Genomic DNA, 21,432 nt, shown 5'->3' on the forward strand with positions numbered 1-21,432 from the left:
CCTCCCAGAGTGGGACCCGAGCCAGAGATGGTGCCCCCCAGAGTGGGACCCGGGCCAGAGACAGTGTCTCCCCCCAGAGTGGGACCCGGGCCAGAGACGGTGCCCCCTACAGACTGTGAACCAGACTGGAGATGGTGCCCCCCAGAGTGGGACCAGGGCCAGAGACCCCAGATTATGAACCAGGTCAGAGACGGTGCCCCCCCCCCCAAGAGTGGGGCCCGGGCCAGGGCTTCTCAGGCTCTGACGCACACACTTGTCCTGGGGGCTCGCTCACACCCACGGGCCCGGCTGGGGCTGGAGTTTCTGCCGGTTCGGGTCCAGGTCCGGCAGCCGCTGCTGGTCCAGAGCCCACCCTGTGGGGAGCCGGGGTCTGAGGACCCAGCGGGGGGTGGGCAAGAAGGCCGCTGTGGGGCCAGGACCTGACGGAATTCCGTGGGTAGGGCTGGGTGACGGGACAGACTTGCGTCTGGGGGACGCAGCAGCGAGCTTCGAGGACGGGCCTGCCCCAGGTCAGGAATGCAGAGCTCTGGTGAGCCCGTGGTGCCGAGGGAGGGAGGCGCTCAGAGGCTCAAGGCGGGCGGTGAGCTCCCCGGTCCGCGAGGCCCTGCGAGGGCGGGGAGGGCGACGCTGACGTGGCAGCACGCGACCCTCCCCGCCAACGCCTGTCCCGCCCCCCGCAGTTCCTGAGCGAGGGCTACGCGGCGCACCTGGCGGCGCTGGAGGCCGGCCACCGCGCGCGCCCCAAGAAGAACAGCTCGCGCATGATCCTGCGCAAAGGCAGCTTCGGCCTGCACGCTCAGCCCGAGTTCCTGAGGAAGCGGAGCCACCTGCGCCGGACCATGTCGGTGCAGCAGCCCGACCCGCCCGCCAACCCCAAGCCCGAGCGGGCGCAGAGCCAGCCCGAGTCCGACAAGGACCACGAGCGGCCCCTGGCCGCGCTCAGCTGGGCGCGCGGGCCCCCCAAGTTCGAGTCGGTGCCCTGAGGGCTGGGCTGAGCGCAGAGCAGGGGGGCCCTGCCGGCTGCCTGCGGGCCGGGAGGGGCTGCATCGCCCCGAGACAGGCCTTTTCCTGCTTTTTCCCTCCCGTGTCTGTCCAGCAGTGTCCGACCAGAGCGGGGAGGGACCCCCGGGCCGCGAGGGGAGAGACCCAGGGTCTCGGTGCAGCCGCGGCTGCCTCCCTGTGCGGTGCCGGTGACCACAAGCCCGGGTGTGGGCTGGTGTGTGTGTGATCCTGGGGAGCGGCCCTGCCCGGAGTCGACCATCCGGCTGGGTTCCCGAGGCTTCGGAGGGGCCGGGCAGGCCCGCAGGGGAGAAGCCCCCAGACCAGGGACCAGCGGCCGCTCGCAGGCACAGCTTCCTGGCTGCCTGCTGGAGGGGCGAGTGGCATTTGCACCGCCCTCCCTGCGGCATCCTGGGTCACCGTCTTGGGCCTCCTGGGTTTTCTGCAGCCAAGTGGCCACTTCCTGGGAGTGAGAGGTTATCCCCTGGGTCCTCCTGTGTTAGCAGTGTCTGTCTACGGCCCTGGGGGGGGGCGGGGTCTGGTGCTGACGGTCTGTCCTCCTGCGGCTGTCCATTGTCCCCATCTTGTCCTCGGTGTTGTCACCATTCTCCCGTGGCCCATGAGGACAGTCATTCCTCTTCCCGGGGTCCTGCCTGGCACCCTCCCCTGTGAGGCTGAGGCCTTGGGTTCTGGCCCCGCTGGGCTGGCTGCGAGCCCTGGAGCCCAATGCTGGCCCTCTCTGGGCTTTGCCTTCCTTATGGGATTGGATGGGTCTCCCTGCTGAGATTGGTGCGGGTTTCTGACTCCTGGGCTGTCTTGCACTAGGACCCCCCAGAGAGCCCAGGTGCGCACCTTGCACCGGGCACCCCACCAGTTCACAGGAATCCCCTGTGGGGAGGGAGGGGGATGGGAATGTGGGAAGGGGTCCCCGTTCCACGGGGCGGTTTGCTTTGCACTGATGCCCAAACCATGTGTCCCAGGAACAGGGACATCACCCCAAGGGGCACTGATCTGGCTCACCCTCCCCAGCTCTGCTCAGACTGATTCTCCCTCTTGGCTCCTGGAGGGCGCAGAGCTGAGATTTGGCATTCTGGGGGTTCATGTGATTTTGGCTCAAACTGTTGTATTCTCTTCCCTTCCGCCTGCCATTCCGCATGGTTTGGTGCCCTTACCCTCCTCCCGGCTCATCCCCTGAGGTTGAGGGGGCTTGGCTCCCGGGGCGGGGGGAGCTCAGAGCCTGCCCCAGCCCTCCTGCTGCGAGCCCCTGGTGGGGGGCCCGGGTCTCCTGCACCCCGCTGCTGTCTGGCCGGGCCCACTCCCATCCCCGTGGGCTGCCGTGGCCTGCTTCTGGGTCCCTTCTGGCCGTCCCCGAGGCTGGCTCTGCTGCTCCAGGCAGGGCTGTGTCCTGGCCGGGCTGCCCCGGAGCCCAGACGTCTGTATCCGCAGCAGGCACCTGCGTGGGCCCCGTGTCGCTTCCGCTCAGCGTCTACCTCTTGCCGCTCCCGCGTGGCCAGCGTTCTCCCCGACAGCGGCTGCTGGCGGGAGCGGCTGGCAGCGCCCTGCGAATTGCCTGGCAAAGTGGGCGCCCTGCCGGGGCCGGAGGGGTCCGGGCTCCCAGCCCCGACCCCGCGCTCTCCAGCACGCGAGTCTTCTCCCGCGTGGCTGGCTCGCGCGCCCCACCTCCAGGGCTGTCTGCACCTGAGCCAGAGCCTCGGGCAGGCCCGCTGGGCAGCTCCGTCTCTGGCCCTGCCTCCCGTGGGCTTGCACGGGCCACCCCTCCTTCCACATTCCGTCCGTGGGGCGCTCCGTGAGGTACCAGCGCGTGGGGCATAGCCGCTTCCACCCTTTGCAGAATCTGCCCTGGCCGGAGCGCGGGCAGATGGTCTGACTCTCTGATGCTGCACCGTGTCCCTTCTGCAGAAGCTACTGACGAAGGTGATAAAGTCCTTAGTGGGAGTTCCTTCTTCCCGAGTTAGGCTCCCTCTGCCCTGCGAACCCCAGGCTGGAAGCCAGAGAGACAGAGACAGAGACAGCGCCAGGACCCTGCCGGGGAACCTGTGACCTGTGAGCAGGATTCCGTGGCCTGGGGTCTGCAGCTGGGATGGGGGGGCCAGCAGGAGGCCACCCCCCTTCCTGTCTGGCGCTGGGAGGACTCAGGCCCGCGCTGCTGAAGGTGCACAGCGGGGCACAGTGAGCGGGTCCTCGGGGAGCCCCACCGGGGTCTGCAGCAGGAGGCTCCTCGGCTTTCCCCGCGACTCTGCAAGCACCACGCGCTCCCTGTGCCAGCGGCGTGTTCCGTTGTGTCTGTCCACTCCAGTCCGAGAAGAAGCACCCAGAGGTGCTCTTCTCGGTGGGGGGGGGGCTGCCTCTCCCCCCGGGCAGTGCCGTGACCCCGGTCTGGCTGTTTTCTAGAGAATCCTTCCAGTTCCCGGTGTGCCTGCTCCCTGGGGGGCTGGGAACCCCTCGTCCTGCCTGACCAAAGCTCCTCGTCTCTTGTGTGGCATGTTTGTTCCGATCCAGGGCTGTCCTGGCCCGAGCGCTGCCTGCCGCCTTCCTCCGCACTCGCCCTGTTGCGGGCTGGGGTGCACCCCTGGCCGGCGCCCGCTCTCCTGGCATCATGGGTTTCCTTGGGAAGATCTCGCGCCTCCTCCTTTAGGCTCCACAAAACACGTGTTTTAAAAAGTAGCGTCTTTTCTTGCGTGTGGCTGACAGGCCCTCCTGTCCGGGTGCTGGGCGCGGCCCAGACGTTGCTAGGGCGTGGGCCGTCTGAAGGACGGGAGGCTGGATCTCAGGGTCTTGAGACGGTCCTTTCACCGCCTTGGAGCCCAGAGTCTGTGCCCCCGAGTGTCCTGCAGGCAAAACGAGGTTCCAATTTTTAAAAGAAAGCCGGCACCAAGCTGGTGGTAGTGGGTCCGAGGGTGGCGCTGGTTCTGCTTGGGCGCCCCCACCCAGCCTCCAAGCCGCCCTGCCCGTGGGGAGGAGCCTCGCGGCTTGACCCCGCCTTAAATAACCAATTTCCCCCGAATCCCGGGGTTTGGGTGCCAAGTGCTCTGGAAACCTATTCTCTGGCTCAGCTGAAAGAAACCAACCCCTCTCCTTTCCCTCCGTCTGGGTCGGGGGAACTTTCTTAAAGGTCACAGCTAGGGGAACATCCCCCAGGAGCAGCGAGGCCTGGCCCAGTGCCGGGAAACCACCAGGGTGGCCGGGAGGGACCGGAGTCCGAGCCCACCCTCGCTGGGACGAGGAGCGGCAGGTGACACCGAGGGGCAGGACGGGAGGCAGCCCGCGTACGGGGACCTCCACCCCGGGACCCCACCGTCCTTTCCTGTTCGTTGACTCCGTGGCGGCCGCTTGTCTGACTTGTCCGTGGTCTGGCTGTTCCTAAATGTGTGACTGAGTCTTACCCGTGGTGGTTGGTTCTGTGGTGAAGAAAGGTTTACCCCACTCCTCGTGGCTGCTTAGCACACGGTCCGTTAGAGAAGAAAATGTGAAATACCATGTTTCTAACACGACACGCACAGCATCGCGGAGTTAAAAGATTTTTACAACTGGTCTTGATTTTGATGTGAGCTGGTTTTTAACTCTCGAATGTTGTCACTTAAATAAAAACCTTCTTTGCCTTTGAAGGTGTTCTTGGTTCCGAGCTGAGGGAGCGTTCCTGTTTCTCGTGTTCCCCCGAGCCGGGAGCTGGCCGCTTGGCCCGGGGAGGACGAGGGGAGCCCAGCCCTGCTGCCCCGAGTGGGGCGTGTGTGTGTGTGTGTGTGTGTTGACACAGAGAACAGGTGTCACACTCAGAAGCAGAGTGTTTATTATGAAAAAGCAGTGTTCTCTCCAGGGAAGTCACATACTGGTTTCTTTGTAATAAAATGACAAAGCGGGTTTCTTAAATAATTTACCGAGGGCAGAAATCGCCACGGAACCGTGCTACCCCTCCCCGCACACCCACGGCGCCCTGTGCTGAGGATAGATAGGGATCTGTGGGCCCAGAGTCTCGGGGCTCTGGGGGGGCTGCGGGGACAGGAGCTGGGGTCCCTGGAGCCTGGGCACTGGGCCGCCCAGGGTCTGCCTCCTCGCAGGTCCCCCTCCTGGGTGCATGGCCCAGAGCTCCCCAGTTCCTCTGCTCCCTGGGCTTCCCATTGTAGACGCAGCCACAAAGCTCAAGTGTGGGGTGAGTTCCTAAGCCCAAGAGGGGAGAGAGTGAACAGCTGCCCCAGCCTCTCTCCCCAAGGGACTGTTGGGCTGGGTGGGGTGGGGGCGGTCAAGGGCAGAATCAGCTGTGGCTGGAGCAGGAGCAGAGGCCCCCAGGCAGCGGGATGGCGCATCCCGGTGGGAGGGGCGTGGTGGTCAGACGTGGCTGGCTTCCTGCACCACAAGCTCCCTTCCTGCCCCTCACTGTGTTCAGAGCAGGGAAGTGGGGGCACCACGGTCTTCCCCCCAGAACCAGGAGCGGGAAGGTGGCCGGTATGCTCGGCTAGTGACGGGGTCGGTGAGGTCAGCGGCTCCGGCTCCGGCAGGTGGGAGGACTCGCACGCTCCCTGCTCTGCTGGGCCCGTCAGCTCTGCGGGTTTTTCCAGAAAAGACTCCATGCGAGGAGGAGGAGGAGGAGGAGGGGAGCCCAGGGAGATGCTTGGGAGGAAGGCATTACCTGGAGGCACCGTCCTCAGTCTCGGATGAGAGAAACGGTCATGTCGCTGCTAGAGGTGGGAGGGCGGGAGGGACAGATGCCGTTGGTGCTGTGGGCTCGGAGGGCCCTCCCGCCACGTACTCAGAGCTGGCCGGGCCCCACCCAGGAGCCCATCGTGGCCACTGTATGCATGGGGGACCGGCCCCAAGTTAGGGCAGCTGCAGACCCAAGGCTTGCCTCCAGGAGGGGTTCTGAGCAGACAGACCAGAAACTGTATAGCAGCCATGGAGCTCTTCCCAATTCCAAGGGCAGGCAGGTGTAGGGGAGCCATGGGGAGTGTTGGCGGAAGGGCAGGTCTTTCAGGAACCAGGTGTCTGGCCTGGGGGTGGGGGTGGGTCCCAGGTGATGGACAAATGTGGCACCTGGGACCTACGTGTTTTGTCCCCCTCATGTTGCAGATGAGCAGAGGGAGGCCCAGAGAGGGGCAGGGGCAGGCCAGGGTCACACAGCAGGTCAGAGCCAGAGTCAGAGGCCTGCCTGCAAAGCTGACCCCCAGAAACATCAGCTCACCTCTCCTCCACCACGATGGCGTCGTCTAGCTCTTGGGACGGCCGCTGGAGATGCTGAAGTCTTGCTCCCACCGGCTCTAGGTCACTGTCAGACTCACTGAAAGAAGGAACAGCCGCCCCCATGACTCGTGGAAACCTGTAACCAGCCCTTCCCAAGCAGCACTGGGCCGGGTGTACAGCTGGAAGATGCCCGGGGCCTGGGAACCCCTTGTCCCAGACTCTTCCCTCCTCCCAGCAAGTGACATCAGTGCAGCCTGGAGCACCTGGCAGAGATAGAAGCCTCAAGGCCCAGAAGGTCAAGGGCAGGTGACCTTGCAGGCGGGTCAGCCCCAATGTTGCCCCCTTGGAACCTGAGCCTTGGCTTCCAAACTTGCTTTGGATGCGGGAGGCTCACATCTTTGACAGATAGGGAAACTGAGGCCCTGGAGGACCTCCCAGGCCCCCACCAGCTGGGGCAGAGCTGAGCCAGAACACGGCTGCTGGCAGCTCAGGGTGCCCCTGGCAGCCACGGGCAGGGGAGGGGGGCAAGCTCACGTTGGGGGTGCCAGGCTCTGCTCCTCTTACCTGGGGGAGCAGAGGGGCTCTGTCGAGGAGTAGGGGCTCCGGAGGGCAGCCTCCCTCCTGGACCGCCGCAGTGGGTGGGCGCGTGGGCCCACGTGGGCAGAGAGCCGGCGACCATCCCTCTCCCATGGGTCCAGGGCCGCGTAGGCAGGGGCAGCTGCAGACAGCCGGGCGCTCTTCTGGCTCAGGCCGCGAGGTGGGGGGCTACCGCCCTTCTGTGCCCCCCTCCTCCTCCTCCTGGCTTTCACCTGGGTTTCCACCAGCCACTTGGTGCCACTGTGGCAGGACTCCTGGATTCTCTGTGGCAGGTGCGGGGAGAGGTGAGCACGGACAAGGCCAAGGGGCCGCTACTCCCAAGCGTCCTGGCTGTGCCTCCCGCCCCTTGGCCCCCCAGCTGGCCTATAGATACAGGCAGCTCCGGGTCTCGGGGGGAGCAGTGTGGATGAGTCCGTGGGAACCGGGTCCACTGCAGCCGCCAGCTCCGAACTGCCCAGGGAGGGAGTGTGCTGGTCAGAGTCCGCAGTCACCCAAGTCCAAACCCTCTTCCGGGACCTGTAACGATGCTGGCTCTCCCAGCAAGGCCCAGAGAGCAGGCCTGCCCCCGCGCCCTGGACCTGCCTCTGGTCTCACACACCAGTTTATCCTCCACGCTGGTGCGGAGTCTTCTCGAGGGCTGTTTCTCAGGACACTCAGGGGCTCGGAACGGAAGCCCTCTGGGGCTCCTCACTGCCTACGGGAGCAAGCCCCAGCCCTGGGGTCTCTCATACCCGCCTGGGGGCGGCTGTGAAGGCTCCTCTCAGCCAGAATGTCTGCCTGGCTGAGCCAGAGACCAGAGGTCAGAATACGACCCGAGTGACACATGGTGCATGGTGTGGCTGTGGGCGGACCGTCTCTTTTCCCGTCTGAGCCCTGGGGAATAAAACTGTCCTGGGGCTCCTACAGCGGAGACTGCCTTTTGGCTCAGAGACCTCTCAGCCGGGGGGCGGGGGAGGGGGTCTGTGGATTCAGATCCGCAGTCAGACCCCAAGGAGGTACCCACCCCCATTCTCTCCTTGGGGGTCTGTCCGTCCTCGCGGCTTCTGCCCCTCCTGGGTGACACCTTCCCTCATTGTCGAGCTTGAAGACCCGTTCACCCGAAGGCCCACAGGCACGTCACACCAACACCCCACACCTGTCACCTGACACAAGTCCCTGCAGACCTACCCGCGAAGCCTCTGTGAGGCCAGGCCCCCGGCCCCTCGGAGGGAGGTGCATCCGCGTATCCCCCCCGACCACCCAGCTGAGGACCAAGTACTAAAAGGCCCTGCTGAAATTCCTCCCCCGGGCTCCTGGGCGGTCCTGGGAGCGTCTAAACACCTCCAGGCCCGGGACCCCTGCCTTCCTGTCCTCACTCTCTGCCCTCTGGCCACACCCAGGCTTCTCTTCCGCGCCTTGCCGCCCCCCAGCTCTGGACCTGGACTCACGCTATGTCGCTTGCCTTCCAGCCTCCTCCCACTGCCCCTCTCCTGGGTGGTTCTGTGGAGTCACCTCCTCTGGAAGCCCTCCTGTGTTTGGTGTCCCCCATCACGCCCTTGCTTGCCACCCTAGCACTACCAGCTCTGTCTTGCGTCGTGGGGCTCTGGTTCCAGGTGACAGTGCAGCTGTCCTCATGGGGTCTGCCTCCTCATAGGGGCCCTTGGAGGCATTGGCTGTCTGGCATCACGGAAGCCCGAGCTAAGGAACCGTTGACATCGCCGGCCTTACCTGGGACACGGCACCCAGGGCGTTCTTAGCTGAGCGAGCTGCAGCCTGGAGGCCCTGCTGCCCAGGCTCGGGGCTTTCCAGGCGTTTCCAGGAGGGCCCTGTGCTTAGGTTGAGGCTGACCGCTCTCAGGGGCAGCCTTCTCTGGAACTGTTTGCACAGGGAACCCAGGGCCCCGCCGGACGTCTCAGGATGGCCCCCGGCAGGCTGCAGCACTTCGTCCTCCAGCTGTTCCTGGTCCTGGAGTGATGTCCTGCGCATGGAGGCCCCCACGCCTGGCCACTTGGAAGCCATCTGCCTGGTCAAGAGTCTGCTCAGCCCCCCAGATCCTGGAGAGGTCAACAAGCAGGTCAGCAAGGCATACCCCCTGCCCTCCACAGGCCCCAGACACACAGGCAGGCTGGGCTGGGCGTGAAGGCCCTTGGCAGGCGAGAGTGCGGGAAGGAGGGTGCTTCCTGGAAGAGGGGTCAGCGAGGCCCACAAAGGGCGGGGAATGGAGAGGCCGCTCCGCTGTCCTGCGGTCCCCGCTGCCAATGTCTACCACAGCTGTCTTTCCGTCCAGCCTCCTTTCGGCTCTCCGCCTCCAGCGGGGAAGCAGGCAGAGTCAGGACCGGCCCTCACCGAGCCCCACTAGGCCGGTGCCCCATCCGCGGCCCTTTGGCGAACTCGCCGGGACCCAGGGCGCTCCCGCCCCGCAGACCCCCGATCTGCGTCTTGCAATCCCCAGACGGCCCCGCATGCGCGCCCGTCCAGGTCCCGTGGGAACGCAAGGGCCACCGCGTCCCCGGGCTGCACTCACCCAACAGCCCCCAGCGCCGACCGCACGCCCCGCAAGGCCGCTCCGCGCCCACCCGGCCGGTTTGAAACTCCGCGCGGATCCGCCCCCTGGCCCGTCCTCGCAGCTGATTGGCTGTGTCTCAGCAGTGCGGCCGCGCCCGGGAGCCGATTGGCCCCCGCCCCCGCGGCGGGAATGCTGCCCTCCGATTGGCTGGCCGGCCTCGTCCCTCGGGCCTGGCCGCGGGCTGGGCGCAGCGGGGTGCCGCCCCTTTGTCCCCGCGGTCCGGCGCCCCGCCGAGGGGGGTGTCTCCCCGGTGCGCTCGCGACGTGCCCGCTCCCCGCGTGGGTGTCTCTGCCTCCAGCCCTTGCTCTGTGTTCCCCAAACGCGCCACCCGCCCTCGGGACCCTGGAAGATCCTGGAGGAGGGGACAGACCGGGATACACCCTCCCCCCGGCCTCCTCCAGGGCAGCCAGGGCGAGGTCTCCACCCCCCCAAAGCATCCGAACAAGCTCCAAAACCCGCCCTTTGGAAAGCCGCTCCCTCTTCCCCGCGACTCCAGGGCTGCCCGCCCGCGCTCCCCTCGGCTTCCTCGCTGCGGACCTCACCGGGCCCGTGCGCCCCCTCTCCGGCGGGGTCTCCATCGGCGGGGTACTCCCCCCCCCGTAGCTCTGCTCCGGGCCGCGACACAGCTGGGTGACCCCAGTCCTCGGGCTCAGGGTCCCCGCCGCGGGGGGATGCGCGCCCCAGGTGCTGGTGTGCCTGCGGAGCCCTTCTGTGATGACCTCGACGGACGCTCAGGGCAGCCTAGGAGTAGACCAGGAGACTGAAGTCCCGCGAGGTTAGGTGGGCCCCAGTGGCCCTCAGTTAGGGGACGGCAGGATTCCTCGTGTCCTGGACGAGGGTCCCTGCGCCCACTCTTCAGATCTAGCGTGCGGGGGAGAGACGGAGGTCAATGAACCAAAGAACCAATAATCAAAGAAAAAGAGGACACAACGAAGGCGGGCCCATCCCCATTTACAGCTCAGGCCTAGGGGAGGAGAGGGTGTGTTTGCCTGTTTGTGTGTGTGTGGGGGGGGTCTCCTGGCACAAACGGGCCAGCACCCCCGGTCGGCACCCAGCTCACAGACGTGTGAGACAGAAGTTTCTGGAAATGATACTGGACTCGGAGTGGTGTGCTGTGATTTTTCTGCTTTGCTGTTTCATTGTCTGACCGCAGCTCCGCCTGTCCCGCCTTCCCCACGCTGAGGCCCAGCTGTGGCCTGGTGGGGACAGGCCTGTGGGTTGTACTTAGGGGATTCCCGCCTTTCACCAGTGACACAGGAGCGCCGTTATTCTCCGGAAAACAAACCCGCGGGCGTGGGAGGGACTCAGTGAAGGGGAAACAGTCTCGGCTTGGACGGGCTGGTCCCAGCTGTGTCCGGGCATCACAGGACAGCCTGCATTTGTCCAGCCCTGACCGTGGGCCAAGTGTGTTTCCTGCCTGCCGAGCCCACGAAGGAGGAGCTATTTTTACACCCATTTCAGATGACAACACAGTTTGAGAGGGTGAGGCGTCTCTCCCTACATGGCGCGCAGAGTCAGATCTGGAACCAAAACCCTTGGGTGTCCGGCTTTCCACCCCGAATGCTCACCCTTTGATCACAGGACCTCCTCAGGGTCAGGCTTGACCAGGGGGCCCTGCCCATGTGGGGCTTTGCACCCCCTCCCTCAGAATGTCCCTGGCAGCCCAGGTGAAGGGACGGCAGTGTCCATGGCAACAAGGGGAGGAGAAAGAAAGGTTTTCTTCTGAATGAGAGGCTCTCCCTTGCGGGGAGCAAGGCAGTGAGGCCAGGCGGGGGATGGAGAAGGGGGTGTGCTGAGAGGGGCAGTGTCATAGTGGAGGGGCGGCAGGGGCTGGGTCCCCTGAGCCTCCTCTAAGGAGACAAAGCCAGTCCCAGGTGGAGGCTTTCTGGGGTCCAGCCCCACCTGTGCCTGTGTTGGGAGAGGAGGACGGAAGAGGAGGAGGGGCCCAAGCCCTGCCCTGTCCTGGGGGGGTCCCTCTCTAACAGGAGAACTCCTGCCAGTTCCCGTGACCTCCTGGAAGAAGCAGACACCACGCTGTGCAAAATGCCACGAGTGAGGTGTGTTCGGGGTGAGGAAGGGGTGGAAGGGGCGTGGGAACCCCACGCGAGCAGGGGGTAGGGCAGGTTCCCCCTCACACGCAGTGTTTTAGTGGGAGAGCTAGGGGACAAAATGCAGGGCCCCCTGCACTTCCAACAGAGGGGCCAGCCAAGGCCGGTGTAGGGGTCCGAGCATCACCCAGTTCCAGGACCCAGGAAGCACGGTGACTGACTGAGGGCCCGCCCCCCGCGGCAGGCAGCCCAGGACAGGGGCTGCTCCGCTGCGGGGGCAGGAGCTTGGAGCTTATCCTGAGGGCAGCAGAGAGATGGGTTTTAAGAGGGGTGGGGTTATTAGGGTTGCCTCTTCCCGAAGTCCTTTAGGTTAGTCTGGGGGCCAACCAGTGGCTGGGGGCCCGTCTGGAGGCTGTGGCCTGAGCACCTCCTTCTTCTGGCATCCACTTCAACAAGCACCCCCGAAACCCATTCCCACCCCTGCCCACCGGGGGCCCAGATCTCTCCGATCTACCCCAGCAATCCCGCCCCCGCCCCCGTGCCTCTCGACCACCGTGGATTACATCAAGAAATCAATCCTCACTGGCAGGGAAGTCTAGCCTGATGAATACGTACAAAGCCAACAGCCACGCAACCATCCTGGGGGAGGGAGGGGACAGCGCTGCCAGGACCTCGGAAGCAGCCCCCCCCCTCCCACCCCCTGGGTCCTCCCTCCGTCTCTCCCTCCTTGGACTTTCATGGTAATCACTCTTACTTCACTTTGTACTTTCAGCATCTAAGCATCCTTCTTGCTTCCTATGCGTCGGGACCCCTCTAGGGTTGCTGTGTGGCTAGAGAAGGGGGAGCAGAGGAGAAGGACCCCAGGACCCCTGCACCCTGCATCCTTACCCCTGTCCCCAGAGAGGGCTGGATCTGAGCCTTTGGGGGTCTGAGCACCCTGGGGGGGCCTGGAGGGGCCTGACCCAGCTGCCCCAGTGTGGGTTTGGGGGCTCAGGCTTGGCCTCTGTATGCCAATGGCTCCTCGTGGGAGACATGGGGGGGGTGCTGGGTTTGGGGTCCCACCTGCTGCTCCAGGGGAGGGAGGGAGGGGAGGTGGATCTTCCCGTTTCCATGGGGAAGATGGAGTTAGGGAGGGGTCTGCCACAGGTCAGGAAATGAGAGGTGGGGTCCGCGGCTCTCTGCGGCCCCTGATAATCCGGTGTTGCGTCCCTCTGCGGCGCCCCCTGCCCCTTCCCGCTGTCAGTCTGGGATCACGGGGAGGAAGGACCCTGGGAGCCTGAGCGCCGCAGCTTCCACTGACCACAAGGTGGCGCCAAACACCACACCTTCAGGTCACCTGTCCTTTAGAGGCCAGAAAGGGGATCCCAGGTGCAGGGACTGAGTTCTGCTGGGGCCCAGGGATGAGGAATGAGGGATGAGATCCTCCAACGGGGGAGAGAGAGCCCCGTTCCCCACAGCCAGAACCTGGAGTGGGGGCTGGAGCGGGGCTGGGGGACCTCCTTCACTTTCCCCAAACCTGCGTCTTCTCTCACCCTGTTTTAGAGCCCCCCAGGCCAGAAACCTGCTCCCCCCCCAACCGTGTCATATCCTCTCCTGTGCAGAGTTTGGGGGGAGAGGAGGAAGAAATAGGGAACAGGGAAGGTAGGGACCATAGAGACCACAGGGCCTTGGAACGGACACCAGGGGGACAGAGGGGGCTTCAGGCTCCCCTCCTGTTCCCCTTGGCTGGCCTGAGGCCTCTCTCCTGCCACACCCTGTCCCCATCTTCTCTGAGAACGTTCCGGCAGCTTTCTTTTTTCTTGGGGTGGGTGTCAGGCGGGGGCCTCATGTCACCCTGAGGAGAAGGACGAGGTGCTGCCCGGCTTACTCCTGGCTCACACCCGCCCGGGGGGCAGGGCCAATCCCCAGGTCTGGGTGTCTTCCTCCAAGGGAGATTATCTCAGCCTGAGCCCCACACCGCCCTCCGCCGGAGCCATGGATGCCGCTCTGCTCCTGAACGTGGAAGGGGTCAAGAAAACCATTCTGCATGGAGGCACAGGGGAGCTCCCAGACTTCATCACGGGGTCCCGGGTGAGTGGGCCTGGTCTCCCGGTGTCAGACGGGCCCCCCCCTTGCAGCCTTCTGCACCCCTGCTTGCCACATGGCACTTCACACCACTTTAGACTTTGCCAAAACAGGGCCAGGAGGGCCCTTCCCAGAATTATCAACCCCTGAGCCTCTGGGAAGCTCGGAATTGGTGCCCATTTGCTGCACGTTTTTGATATTGGCAAATTAAACTCTGGGGTGCGCTGGGGGAAGGGCTTGGGAATTTTCTGGAGCCCCAAATGTTGAGTTGAAAGGAGAGGCCCTCAGGGGTCACGGTTTTGTCCACAAATCTCTGGTGGGCTTCCCTGGATGACAGAGGGGCAGGGTCTGTGGTCTCAGATCTAGGACTTCTCTAAGCAAGGCCCCCTGGACCCGCAGAGCTGCCAGGCAGTGGGACAGGGTCCTCTGGGCAGGGTGGGTTCCCAGCCCCGGGGCCAGTGCGGGCGGCATGGGGGTAGCTGTGGGGTCTGGGCATCTGGCTGGGGTTGGGCGAGCCCAGCCCTGAGGACAGCCCCGCTAGCGACAGTGGGAAGTGTGTCGAAGACCGGGGTCCCCCTCTCGCTGACCAGGTGATCTTTCACTTCCGCACCACGAAATGCGACGAGGAGCGGACGGTGATAGATGACAGCAAGCGCGTGGGCCACCCCATGCACATTATCATCGGGAACATGTTCAAGCTGGAGGTCTGGGAAGTGCTGCTGACGTCCATGCGTGTTGGCGAGGTGGCCGAGTTCTGGTGTGACTCCATCGTAAGTAGGCCCACCCGGCCACGCCGCCTTTGCCTCACGCAGGGCCCGACCCCCCGCTTTGTGGGGCTGCTGCCTTTCAGCAAAGTGGGGTGAAAACGAAACCCTGCGTCCACTTCCTCTGCCACCAAGAACGTGGAGTAGAGTCACGCAAAACCACAAGCCCCCAGAGTGACAGTCGGTGTCGCGGCTGGCTGTCCCGGGGGGGGGGGGGCACCAGGCCGTGCCTGCACTTGATTACTGGATCCTGGGGACTTTTGGCCCCTGGTCACTTTCCTGCCCTCCTCTCTGCTCCCGTGAGCCATGTAAAACTGTTTTCAAATCTGTGGCCCTCTTGGGATCGCCTCCTCGTTCTGTGGCCCAGGTAGAAATGGACCACAGAACGTTTAAACAAACATTTCTTTTTTTTAAAAGATGTTTTAAAATTTATTTTTTTCGAGAGAGCAAGTGAGCACAAGCAGAAGTGTGGGGGGAGGGGTAGAGGGACAAGCAGGTTCCCCCCGAGCAAGGAGCCTGATGTGGGACTCGACCCCGGGACCCTGGGCTCATGACCTGAGCCGAAGGCAGACGCTCAACCGACTGAGCCACCCAGACGCCCTAAACTAACATTTCTTATGGAAACTTTCAAACATATACAAAAGTCGACAGAAAGTACAGAGAGGTCCCCAACGCCCACCCCCCAGGCCAGCCACCGTGGACCCCGGGCAGGCTTGCTTCATCCACCCCTGTCCCCTCCTCTTCCTCATCCCACACGCTTAAGTCACGCTCCAGACTCCCTGTCATTACATCTGCAAAAACTAAAATTTGTATCTGTAAAAAGGATATTATCCATCGCCTCCATATCATTATTATGTCTTTTTAAAACCCCAGTAATTCCTTCATGCCAGTACTCTCTGGTACTGTTCAGATTCCTCCAGTCGTCCCCTCACTTACTCTTTGTGGTTGGTTTGTTCAGTCTGGACCCAAACAAAGTCCATGCACAGGGCTTTATGGGTTTGTGTCTCGGGGCTCTGTTCTCTTCCCTGTCTTTCCCTTGACATGAATTTGTTGAAGGAATGGATCACTTGTCCTACAGAAGTCCAAATGTTCTGATTTTGCTGGTTGCTTTGCCGTGGGATTGTTGGAAGTGTCTACCATGTTTCTCTGTCCCCATAGTTTGTAGAAATTGTGCTGTGTGCTTCCCACCGGGCAGCCCGTCTGCTGGCCTCTCTCTCTGGGAGGCGTCTTCTTACCACCATTGGCCGACAGGTTCAGATGTCGCCCGCCCGATCCCGCCATTACAAAGTCCCCCTTGGCTTTCACCTAATGGACACACCCATGGTTCCTGGAGACCCCTCACCTCATCGGGGGCTGCTGACTTTTCGAAGGAGCGATTTGGGGGAGAGGGAGATCTGAGTTTGAGCTCTGCTCTGTCGCTTGTCTGTGTGGCCCAGGGAAGTCCTTGCTCCCTCTGGCACTCTATTCATTCATCTCTAACTACAGAAACCCCACGCTAGGGGGCTGCTGGGGGGATTACAGGACATGGTGGCTCCTGGGACAAGCCATAGGACCAGGCAACTGGAAAGGGCTAGCAGAATTTCGGACACGAACTCCCCTGTTTTGCTGACGAGGAAGCGCAAGGGGCAGAGAAGGAAAGTGACTTGCTCTGGGTCAGACAAGTTAAGGGACAGGGTCAGGGTGGGATCCCTGGTCCCCTCACCGCTCATTCTCCGCGGCTGCCATCATAGTGGAAAGTCAGGCTGCAGTGCCGTCCTCTACCGCTAGAGGCGCCCGCCCGCCTCGTCCCTGATTTCTTGGCTCACCGGGCAAATACCAAGGGAGCGACTTTTCTTCGCCAACCAGTGTCTGTGTTGTTCTTCGTCCTCGTGCTTAGAAAGACGTTAAAGATGTTCTATTTTTAGCAAGCCAAGTCTTCAGAAAATGGGCTTCTTTGCGGCGTCAGATAGTTTAAAAGAATACCTATTGGCTTTGCTTACAGTGAGGATGCCCTGCCCGTTTTAGACCGGCACACGCCTGTCATTCAGGCCGCAAGGTTGACAAGCCTTGGCCACCAGTGAGGGCCCTGCCTCCGTAGGACACATGCTCACTAATGTGGCAGAGCTGAGTGCATGGAGGGCTGCCAATAAATCCTGGATTGGCTGATCGCTTTGTTGTCTGTCGAGTTTCCCCTAACGTGGGCACAGCTCTGTCCGTGCTGTCTGCGTCCTCTTGGCCACAGTCACAGGAGGGCACTGCCCATCTCACTAAGCACCCACCCATTGTGCGTCTGTCTGTCTGCCTGTCTATCTGCAAACATTCATGGGGCACCAGGTTTGGACTCTGCTGTGTGTTAGGAATGAAACAGACCAAGTTCTGCCCCTCAAGGAACCTCGGTTCTTGGAGGAGGAGTGAACACTCGAGCAATTTCGATGCAGGGCAGCCAGTCCCATGACGAAAGTGAGGGCAGACTGCTTCGGGGCCACAGGAGATGGGCAACTAATGCTTTAGGGTCTGGGGGGAATGTCTCCAAGATGACATTGAACTGGGTATTGAAGGATGAATAGGAGTTCGCCAGGTCTACACGTAGGGAACGGGGTGGCATCTGGGCCAGGAAGTGTGAAAAGGTTTGGCATGCTTCATTTGGTTAGCCCCTTGCCCTCCGGGGGCATCTCTCCGTTTAAGAATCTGAGTTGTGGAAAGATGCAGGAGTCAGTGGGATGATCATGTGTCTTCAACAAAGGAGTTAGGAGGGCTTGGCTTTCCCCCAGCAGCATTGCTTGTCCCTCCCTGCAGACCCCCCTCCTGGACACTGGATCAGTCTGAAGAGCAGGGGGCTTCCTCCCTCCCTCCCCTGCCCCCACGCCAGGGAAGCAGGGCCGGTCAGGGGCTGGGAGCTTCTGCCCCACTCCCACCCTAGACAGGATCCTGGTCTCTGGGTGGGATTTTTGTGCTGGTGCCCAGGATTGTGAGGCCAAGGGTCACACACTCACATTCCAAGAGGGGCCAGGAGCTCTGGCTGACCGCACATCATCTGCCTCGTCCAAATGGGGCAGCCAGGCCTCAGCTCCAACTGGACGGTTGCCTTGGGAAGGGGCAGGCCTGGCATGGCTGGCTACTCTGAGTTTTTAAGATGAGCCAGAAATCTTCATTAGCATGCGAGCTCCCTCCATATCTGAATGTTGGTTAACTAGTTGATAACATCTCCACCAGGTGAGCGCTAAGATAAGACCAGTTTGCGAGCCGAATATGGCCCGTGGCTCACCAGTTTGCAGCCTCCGGTACAGAGACAGCCCTGCAGACAGAAGGAGACTTGTGGCCCCCTGCCTCGGTCACAGGCTCGGTCTCAGTCCCCCGGGCTGCAGGCGAGCTCCACAGAGCCCCACGTGTGGCTCTGGCTGTTCTGTGGTCCCCAGGCAGGCAAGCTGGCCTCAAGATTGGCACACAGCTGGGACTCCTATCCTCCTGGCCCCCTCCTTCCGAGGAGGTGCTGACCTGCTGGGCACAGGACTTGAGACCCTCTTCTGGCCTTCCTCCTCCTTTCTGGATTTTTTCTGGCTCCTGGCGGCACCCCCAGCCCACCATGCTGCCTGAGGCTCTGCTGGGGCGAGGGTGTGGGTATCTCATGGGACAAAGGCTTTACCTGAGGTCCTGCCCAGGCAGCCACCTGGCCCTGGGGCTTGAATGCTCACTGCACTTGCTGGGACACAGGGCCTGGGAGCCGCCTGGAGGGCCAAAGTGGTCCTCCTTCAGCCAGCTGCTCCTGGGGCCTCTCCCTGCCTTAGGTCGGCCTTGATCCCACGGGATTAACTACCATCTGGCCTTCTTTCTCACAAAGGAGGCTCAGCAGGGCATTCTAGGTTAATCCTGGCTGGTGGGGCTGGGAGGGCTGAACTTCATCCCCGCTCTGGTGATTTGGAGGACAAGCTGAACTGTTTCTGCCCCTTCGGTTCCCTGAGCTGCCGTGAAGGCGCCTGAGATGGGCCATTTCTGCACCCCGTCCAAGCAGAGGGGGGTTCTCAGAGACAGCTCACAGATGGGGAAGCTGAGGCCCGAGGGGCTGGTTTCCCCCATAAGGGTGGCAAGCTCTGCGCCCAGTGCAGGGTAAGGCTGGGATGAGCTGGGCCTGTTCCCGCGCCGTCTCTAACCCACAACAGCGTCACTACCACAGGTGTGGCCGAGGGGACTGGAGTCCGGGGTCCCTGCTAACCAGCAGCACCACTGGGATGCCGATCTGGCCCTCTGGCCCCTGGAGCCTGCTCTTTCCCCTACTCTCCACACTTCCCTCCCTGCAGGTCACCAACCCATGGGTTCAGGTCTCCTTGGGAGAGAAGTAGGTCAGGGCTGATCACAAGGACCAGCCAGAGGCAGCACGGCCTTGTGGTGATGGCCTGTCCTCTGGAGTCAGGCGTGAATCCTGGCTCTGTCATTTCCCAGCTGTGTGACCTTAAGCAAGTTACTTAATGTCTCTGGGCTCCAGTCTCCCCACCTATGGAATGGGGATAGATGCCTCCCTGCTTGGGGCATTTTAAGGGTGGAAGGAGCTAACAGAAGGACCTAGTAGAGCAGTTTGCCTGGAACGCAGTGCACCACAGTTATTCGTGGGGGCGTGTTGGGGGCAATCAGCAGGAACAGCCACGGGGCAGTGTGGCTGTAGCAGGACTCAGGGTGGGGGCTCCGTGGGGCCCAGCTAGCTCTGAGCACACAGGCCAGACGCCATCTGCCGTCTTTCCGCCCAGCACACAGGGGTCTACCCCATCCTGTCCCGGAGCCTGCGGCAGGTGGCGGAGGGCAAGGACCCCACAGAGTGGCACGTGCACACGTGTGGGCTGGCCAACATGTTCGCCTACCACACGCTGGGCTACGAGGACCTGGACGAGCTGCAGAAGGAGCCGCAGCCTCTGATCTTCGTGATAGAGCTGCTGCAGGTGCGCCCCGGGGCCGGAAGGGGGCAGAGGGCTGTCCCAGCCGCGGGGAGCCCCACCTCGCTGGTCGCTGTGCATCCAGAGCACGAGAGGGTTCATAAACCACAGCCATGCTTGTGGGGTGGTGGGGACTCAGCTTGTGGCCAAGGATGAGGTCCAACCTGAGGGCTACATGGGGGAACAAATAAAAGAATTGTGTCAACAAAAGGGCCTTTGTGGGCCTGCTAGGACAGTTGTGCGGTTTGTACACTGCACAAGGGTCTCACCTCTAGGGTGCTCATTGTAGACCTTGCAGATCTGAACTTTTATAATGACAGTTTTCCAGCAGATGGCAATAAAGTGTCTCGTTCTGGCCAGATGAGTAGGGAGACCGTCTTCTGAATACAGGAAGTCGAGTGTTGGCAAGGGGCTGTCTACTCCTAACTTGAAGTGCTGATTTAGGGCGGGGCGCAGTCCCCGTGGAAAATGCAGACGAGGCAGGGCCCCAGCTGTGGGGTGCAGGTGCCCGGGGTCCCCGCTCGCTCACCCGCCTGTGCTCTCGGGCCAGGTCGAGGCCCCGAGCGAGTACCAGAGGGAGACATGGAGCCTGAACAAGGAGGAGAAGATGCAGGCCGTGCCCGTCCTCCACGGAGAAGGGAACCGGCTCTTCAAGCTGGGCCGCTACGACGAAGCCTCTCGCAAGTACCAGGAGGCCATCATCTGCCTGAGGAACCTGCAGACCAAGGTGGGGGGCTGATCCACGTGGCCGGCGTCGGGCAGGGCAGGGCGGCCCGGCTCACGGCAGGCAGGCGTGCCCCCACCGCAGGAGAAGCCCTGGGAGGTGCAGTGGTTGAAGCTGGAGAAGATGCTCAACACCCTGATTCTGAACTACTGCCAGTGCCTGCTGAAGAAGGAGGAGTACTACGAGGTGCTGGAGCACACCAGCGACATCCTGCGGCTGCATCCAGGTGCGCAGGCGCGGGGCGGGGCCGGCAGGCGCGGGGCGGGGCCGGCAGGCGAGGGCGGGGCCGGCAGGCGGGGGCGGGGCCAGCAGGCGGAGGCGGGGCCCTGCCCGAGGCGCGGTGTTCGCGCGCAGCCGCCGGGACGCGCCCGCGGCACGCACGGAGGTGCACAGTGGCTCGCGCCTCGCCGGGAGCAGATGTTTCCGGAAGGGAGGGGCAGTCGTGCACAGAGACGCGGAGTGACCGCGGATAGGGTCCGCGGACGGGGTCGGAGAGCCCGCTTCTACTGCGCGCCGGGCGCTGGGTTCCCTGCGCTCGTCCCCTCGTTCGGTGCTCGGAGTAACCGTGGGAGTGGGTGCGGGGAGGGGGCCTGGAGGCCGCGCAATGCGGGGAGCCTCCGTAACAGAATAGGGAGTTTCGGATTTAGAATTAGCTCTGGGGCCTTGGCAGGGTCCCCCGCAAGGGAGGGAGTAGGTCCCGCTGTTGCTGTTACCATCACCATTTACAGCCGAGGAGGCGGCTTGGGGCACAGAGAGGTGAAGGATCATGGTCAAGGTTAAGAGTTTTGTCAGCTGGTGAGGCCGGGCCTCCAAGGGGAGGCCTCTGACGCTGGGCAGCTGGTGCAGTCTGATCCTCCCCTCAGGGATCGCGAAGGCCTACTACGTGCGGGCCCGGGCTCACGCGGAGGTGTGGAATGAGGCGGAGGCCAGGGCCGACCTTCAGAAAGTGCTGGAGCTGGAGCCGTCCATGGGGAAGGCGGTGCGCAGGGAGCTGAGGCTTTTGGAAAACCGCCTGGAGGAGAAGAGGGAGGAAGAGCGGCTCCGCTGCCGGAACATGCTGGGCTAGGGTGCAGAGTGGGCCTTCCCAGCCTCCCCGGCCTGGCCTGGCCTCCCCTGCTTCCCTTGGCCTCCCCTGCCTCTCCTGGCCTCCCCTGGCCTCCCCTGGCCTGGCGTGGCCTCCCCTACTTCCCCTGGCCTCCCCTGCCTCTTCTGCCTTTCCTGGCCTCCCCTGCCTCTCCTGCGTTCTCTGCCTCTCCTGGCCTCCCCTGCCTCCCCTAGCCTCCCCTGCCTCCCCTACTTCTCTTGGTCTCCTTTGCCTTCCCTGCCTCTCCTGGCCTCCCCTGCCTCCCCTGGCCTCTCCTGCCTTCCCTGCCTCTCCTGGCCTCCGCTGCCTCCCCTGCCTACCCTACTTCCCCTGGCCTCCCTTGGCCTCCCCTGCCTCTCCTGGCCTCCCCTGCTTCCCCTGGCCTCCCCTGGCCTGGCATGGCCTCCCCTACTTCCCCTGGCCTCCCCTGCCTCTTCTGCCTCTCCTGGCCTCCCCTGCCTCCCCTGGCCTCTCCTGCGTTCTCTGCCTCTCCTGGCCTCCCCTGCCTCCCCT

The 21,432-nt window shown here is 63.2% G+C and overlaps 2 protein-coding genes across 3 annotated transcripts; one reads left to right on the plus strand and one right to left on the minus strand.

The window, feature by feature from the left end:
• Nucleotides 1-4,795: 4,795 nt before the first annotated feature.
• On the minus strand, nt 4,796-8,811 carry PIMREG (PICALM interacting mitotic regulator). 2 transcript variants are annotated; one of them, XM_008687923.2, is made up of 5 exons: nt 8,497-8,811; nt 6,757-7,052; nt 6,194-6,289; nt 5,645-5,693; nt 4,796-5,557 (listed from the first exon to the last, which is right to left on the minus strand). In XM_008687923.2, exons 1-4 carry the CDS (start codon nt 8,785-8,787, stop codon nt 5,660-5,662), a joined length of 717 nt encoding a protein of 238 aa, XP_008686145.2. In that variant the 5' UTR covers nt 8,788-8,811; the 3' UTR covers nt 4,796-5,557; nt 5,645-5,659. The 2 variants fall into 2 exon arrangements, with proteins under 2 accessions (XP_008686145.2, XP_008686144.2); XM_008687922.2 differs by having other exon boundaries at nt 4,796-5,693.
• Nucleotides 8,812-13,356: 4,545 nt separating this feature from the next.
• On the plus strand, nt 13,357-21,011 carry AIPL1 (aryl hydrocarbon receptor interacting protein like 1). Its single transcript, XM_040628207.1, has 6 exons — nt 13,357-13,452; nt 14,037-14,216; nt 18,929-19,117; nt 19,662-19,838; nt 19,920-20,061; nt 20,699-21,011. Exons 1-6 carry the CDS (start codon nt 13,357-13,359, stop codon nt 20,899-20,901), a joined length of 987 nt encoding a protein of 328 aa, XP_040484141.1. The 3' UTR covers nt 20,902-21,011.
• The last annotated feature ends 421 nt before the right edge of the window (nt 21,012-21,432 follow it).

This window comes from Ursus maritimus, unplaced genomic scaffold (genome assembly GCF_017311325.1).
Source record: "Ursus maritimus isolate PB19 unplaced genomic scaffold, ASM1731132v1 scaffold_14, whole genome shotgun sequence".
Taxonomy (NCBI): domain Eukaryota; kingdom Metazoa; phylum Chordata; class Mammalia; order Carnivora; family Ursidae; genus Ursus; species Ursus maritimus.

Coding starts and splice junctions, on each gene's coding strand:
- PIMREG (XM_008687923.2), bottom strand. CDS start 8,787: ATGGCTTCCAAGTGGCCAGGCGTGGGGGCCTCCATGCGCAGGACATCA. Junction 7,053..8,496: donor CCCTGGGTGCCGTGTCCCAG/GTAAGGCCGGCG, acceptor CACCTGCCACAG/AGAATCCAGGAGTCCTGCCA. Junction 6,290..6,756: donor GAGCCCCTCTGCTCCCCCAG/GTAAGAGGAGCA, acceptor TCCTTCTTTCAG/TGAGTCTGACAGTGACCTAG.
- AIPL1 (XM_040628207.1), top strand. CDS start 13,357: ATGGATGCCGCTCTGCTCCTGAACGTGGAAGGGGTCAAGAAAACCATT. Junction 19,839..19,919: donor TGAGGAACCTGCAGACCAAG/GTGGGGGGCTGA, acceptor CCCCCACCGCAG/GAGAAGCCCTGGGAGGTGCA. Junction 20,062..20,698: donor CATCCTGCGGCTGCATCCAG/GTGCGCAGGCGC, acceptor TCCTCCCCTCAG/GGATCGCGAAGGCCTACTAC.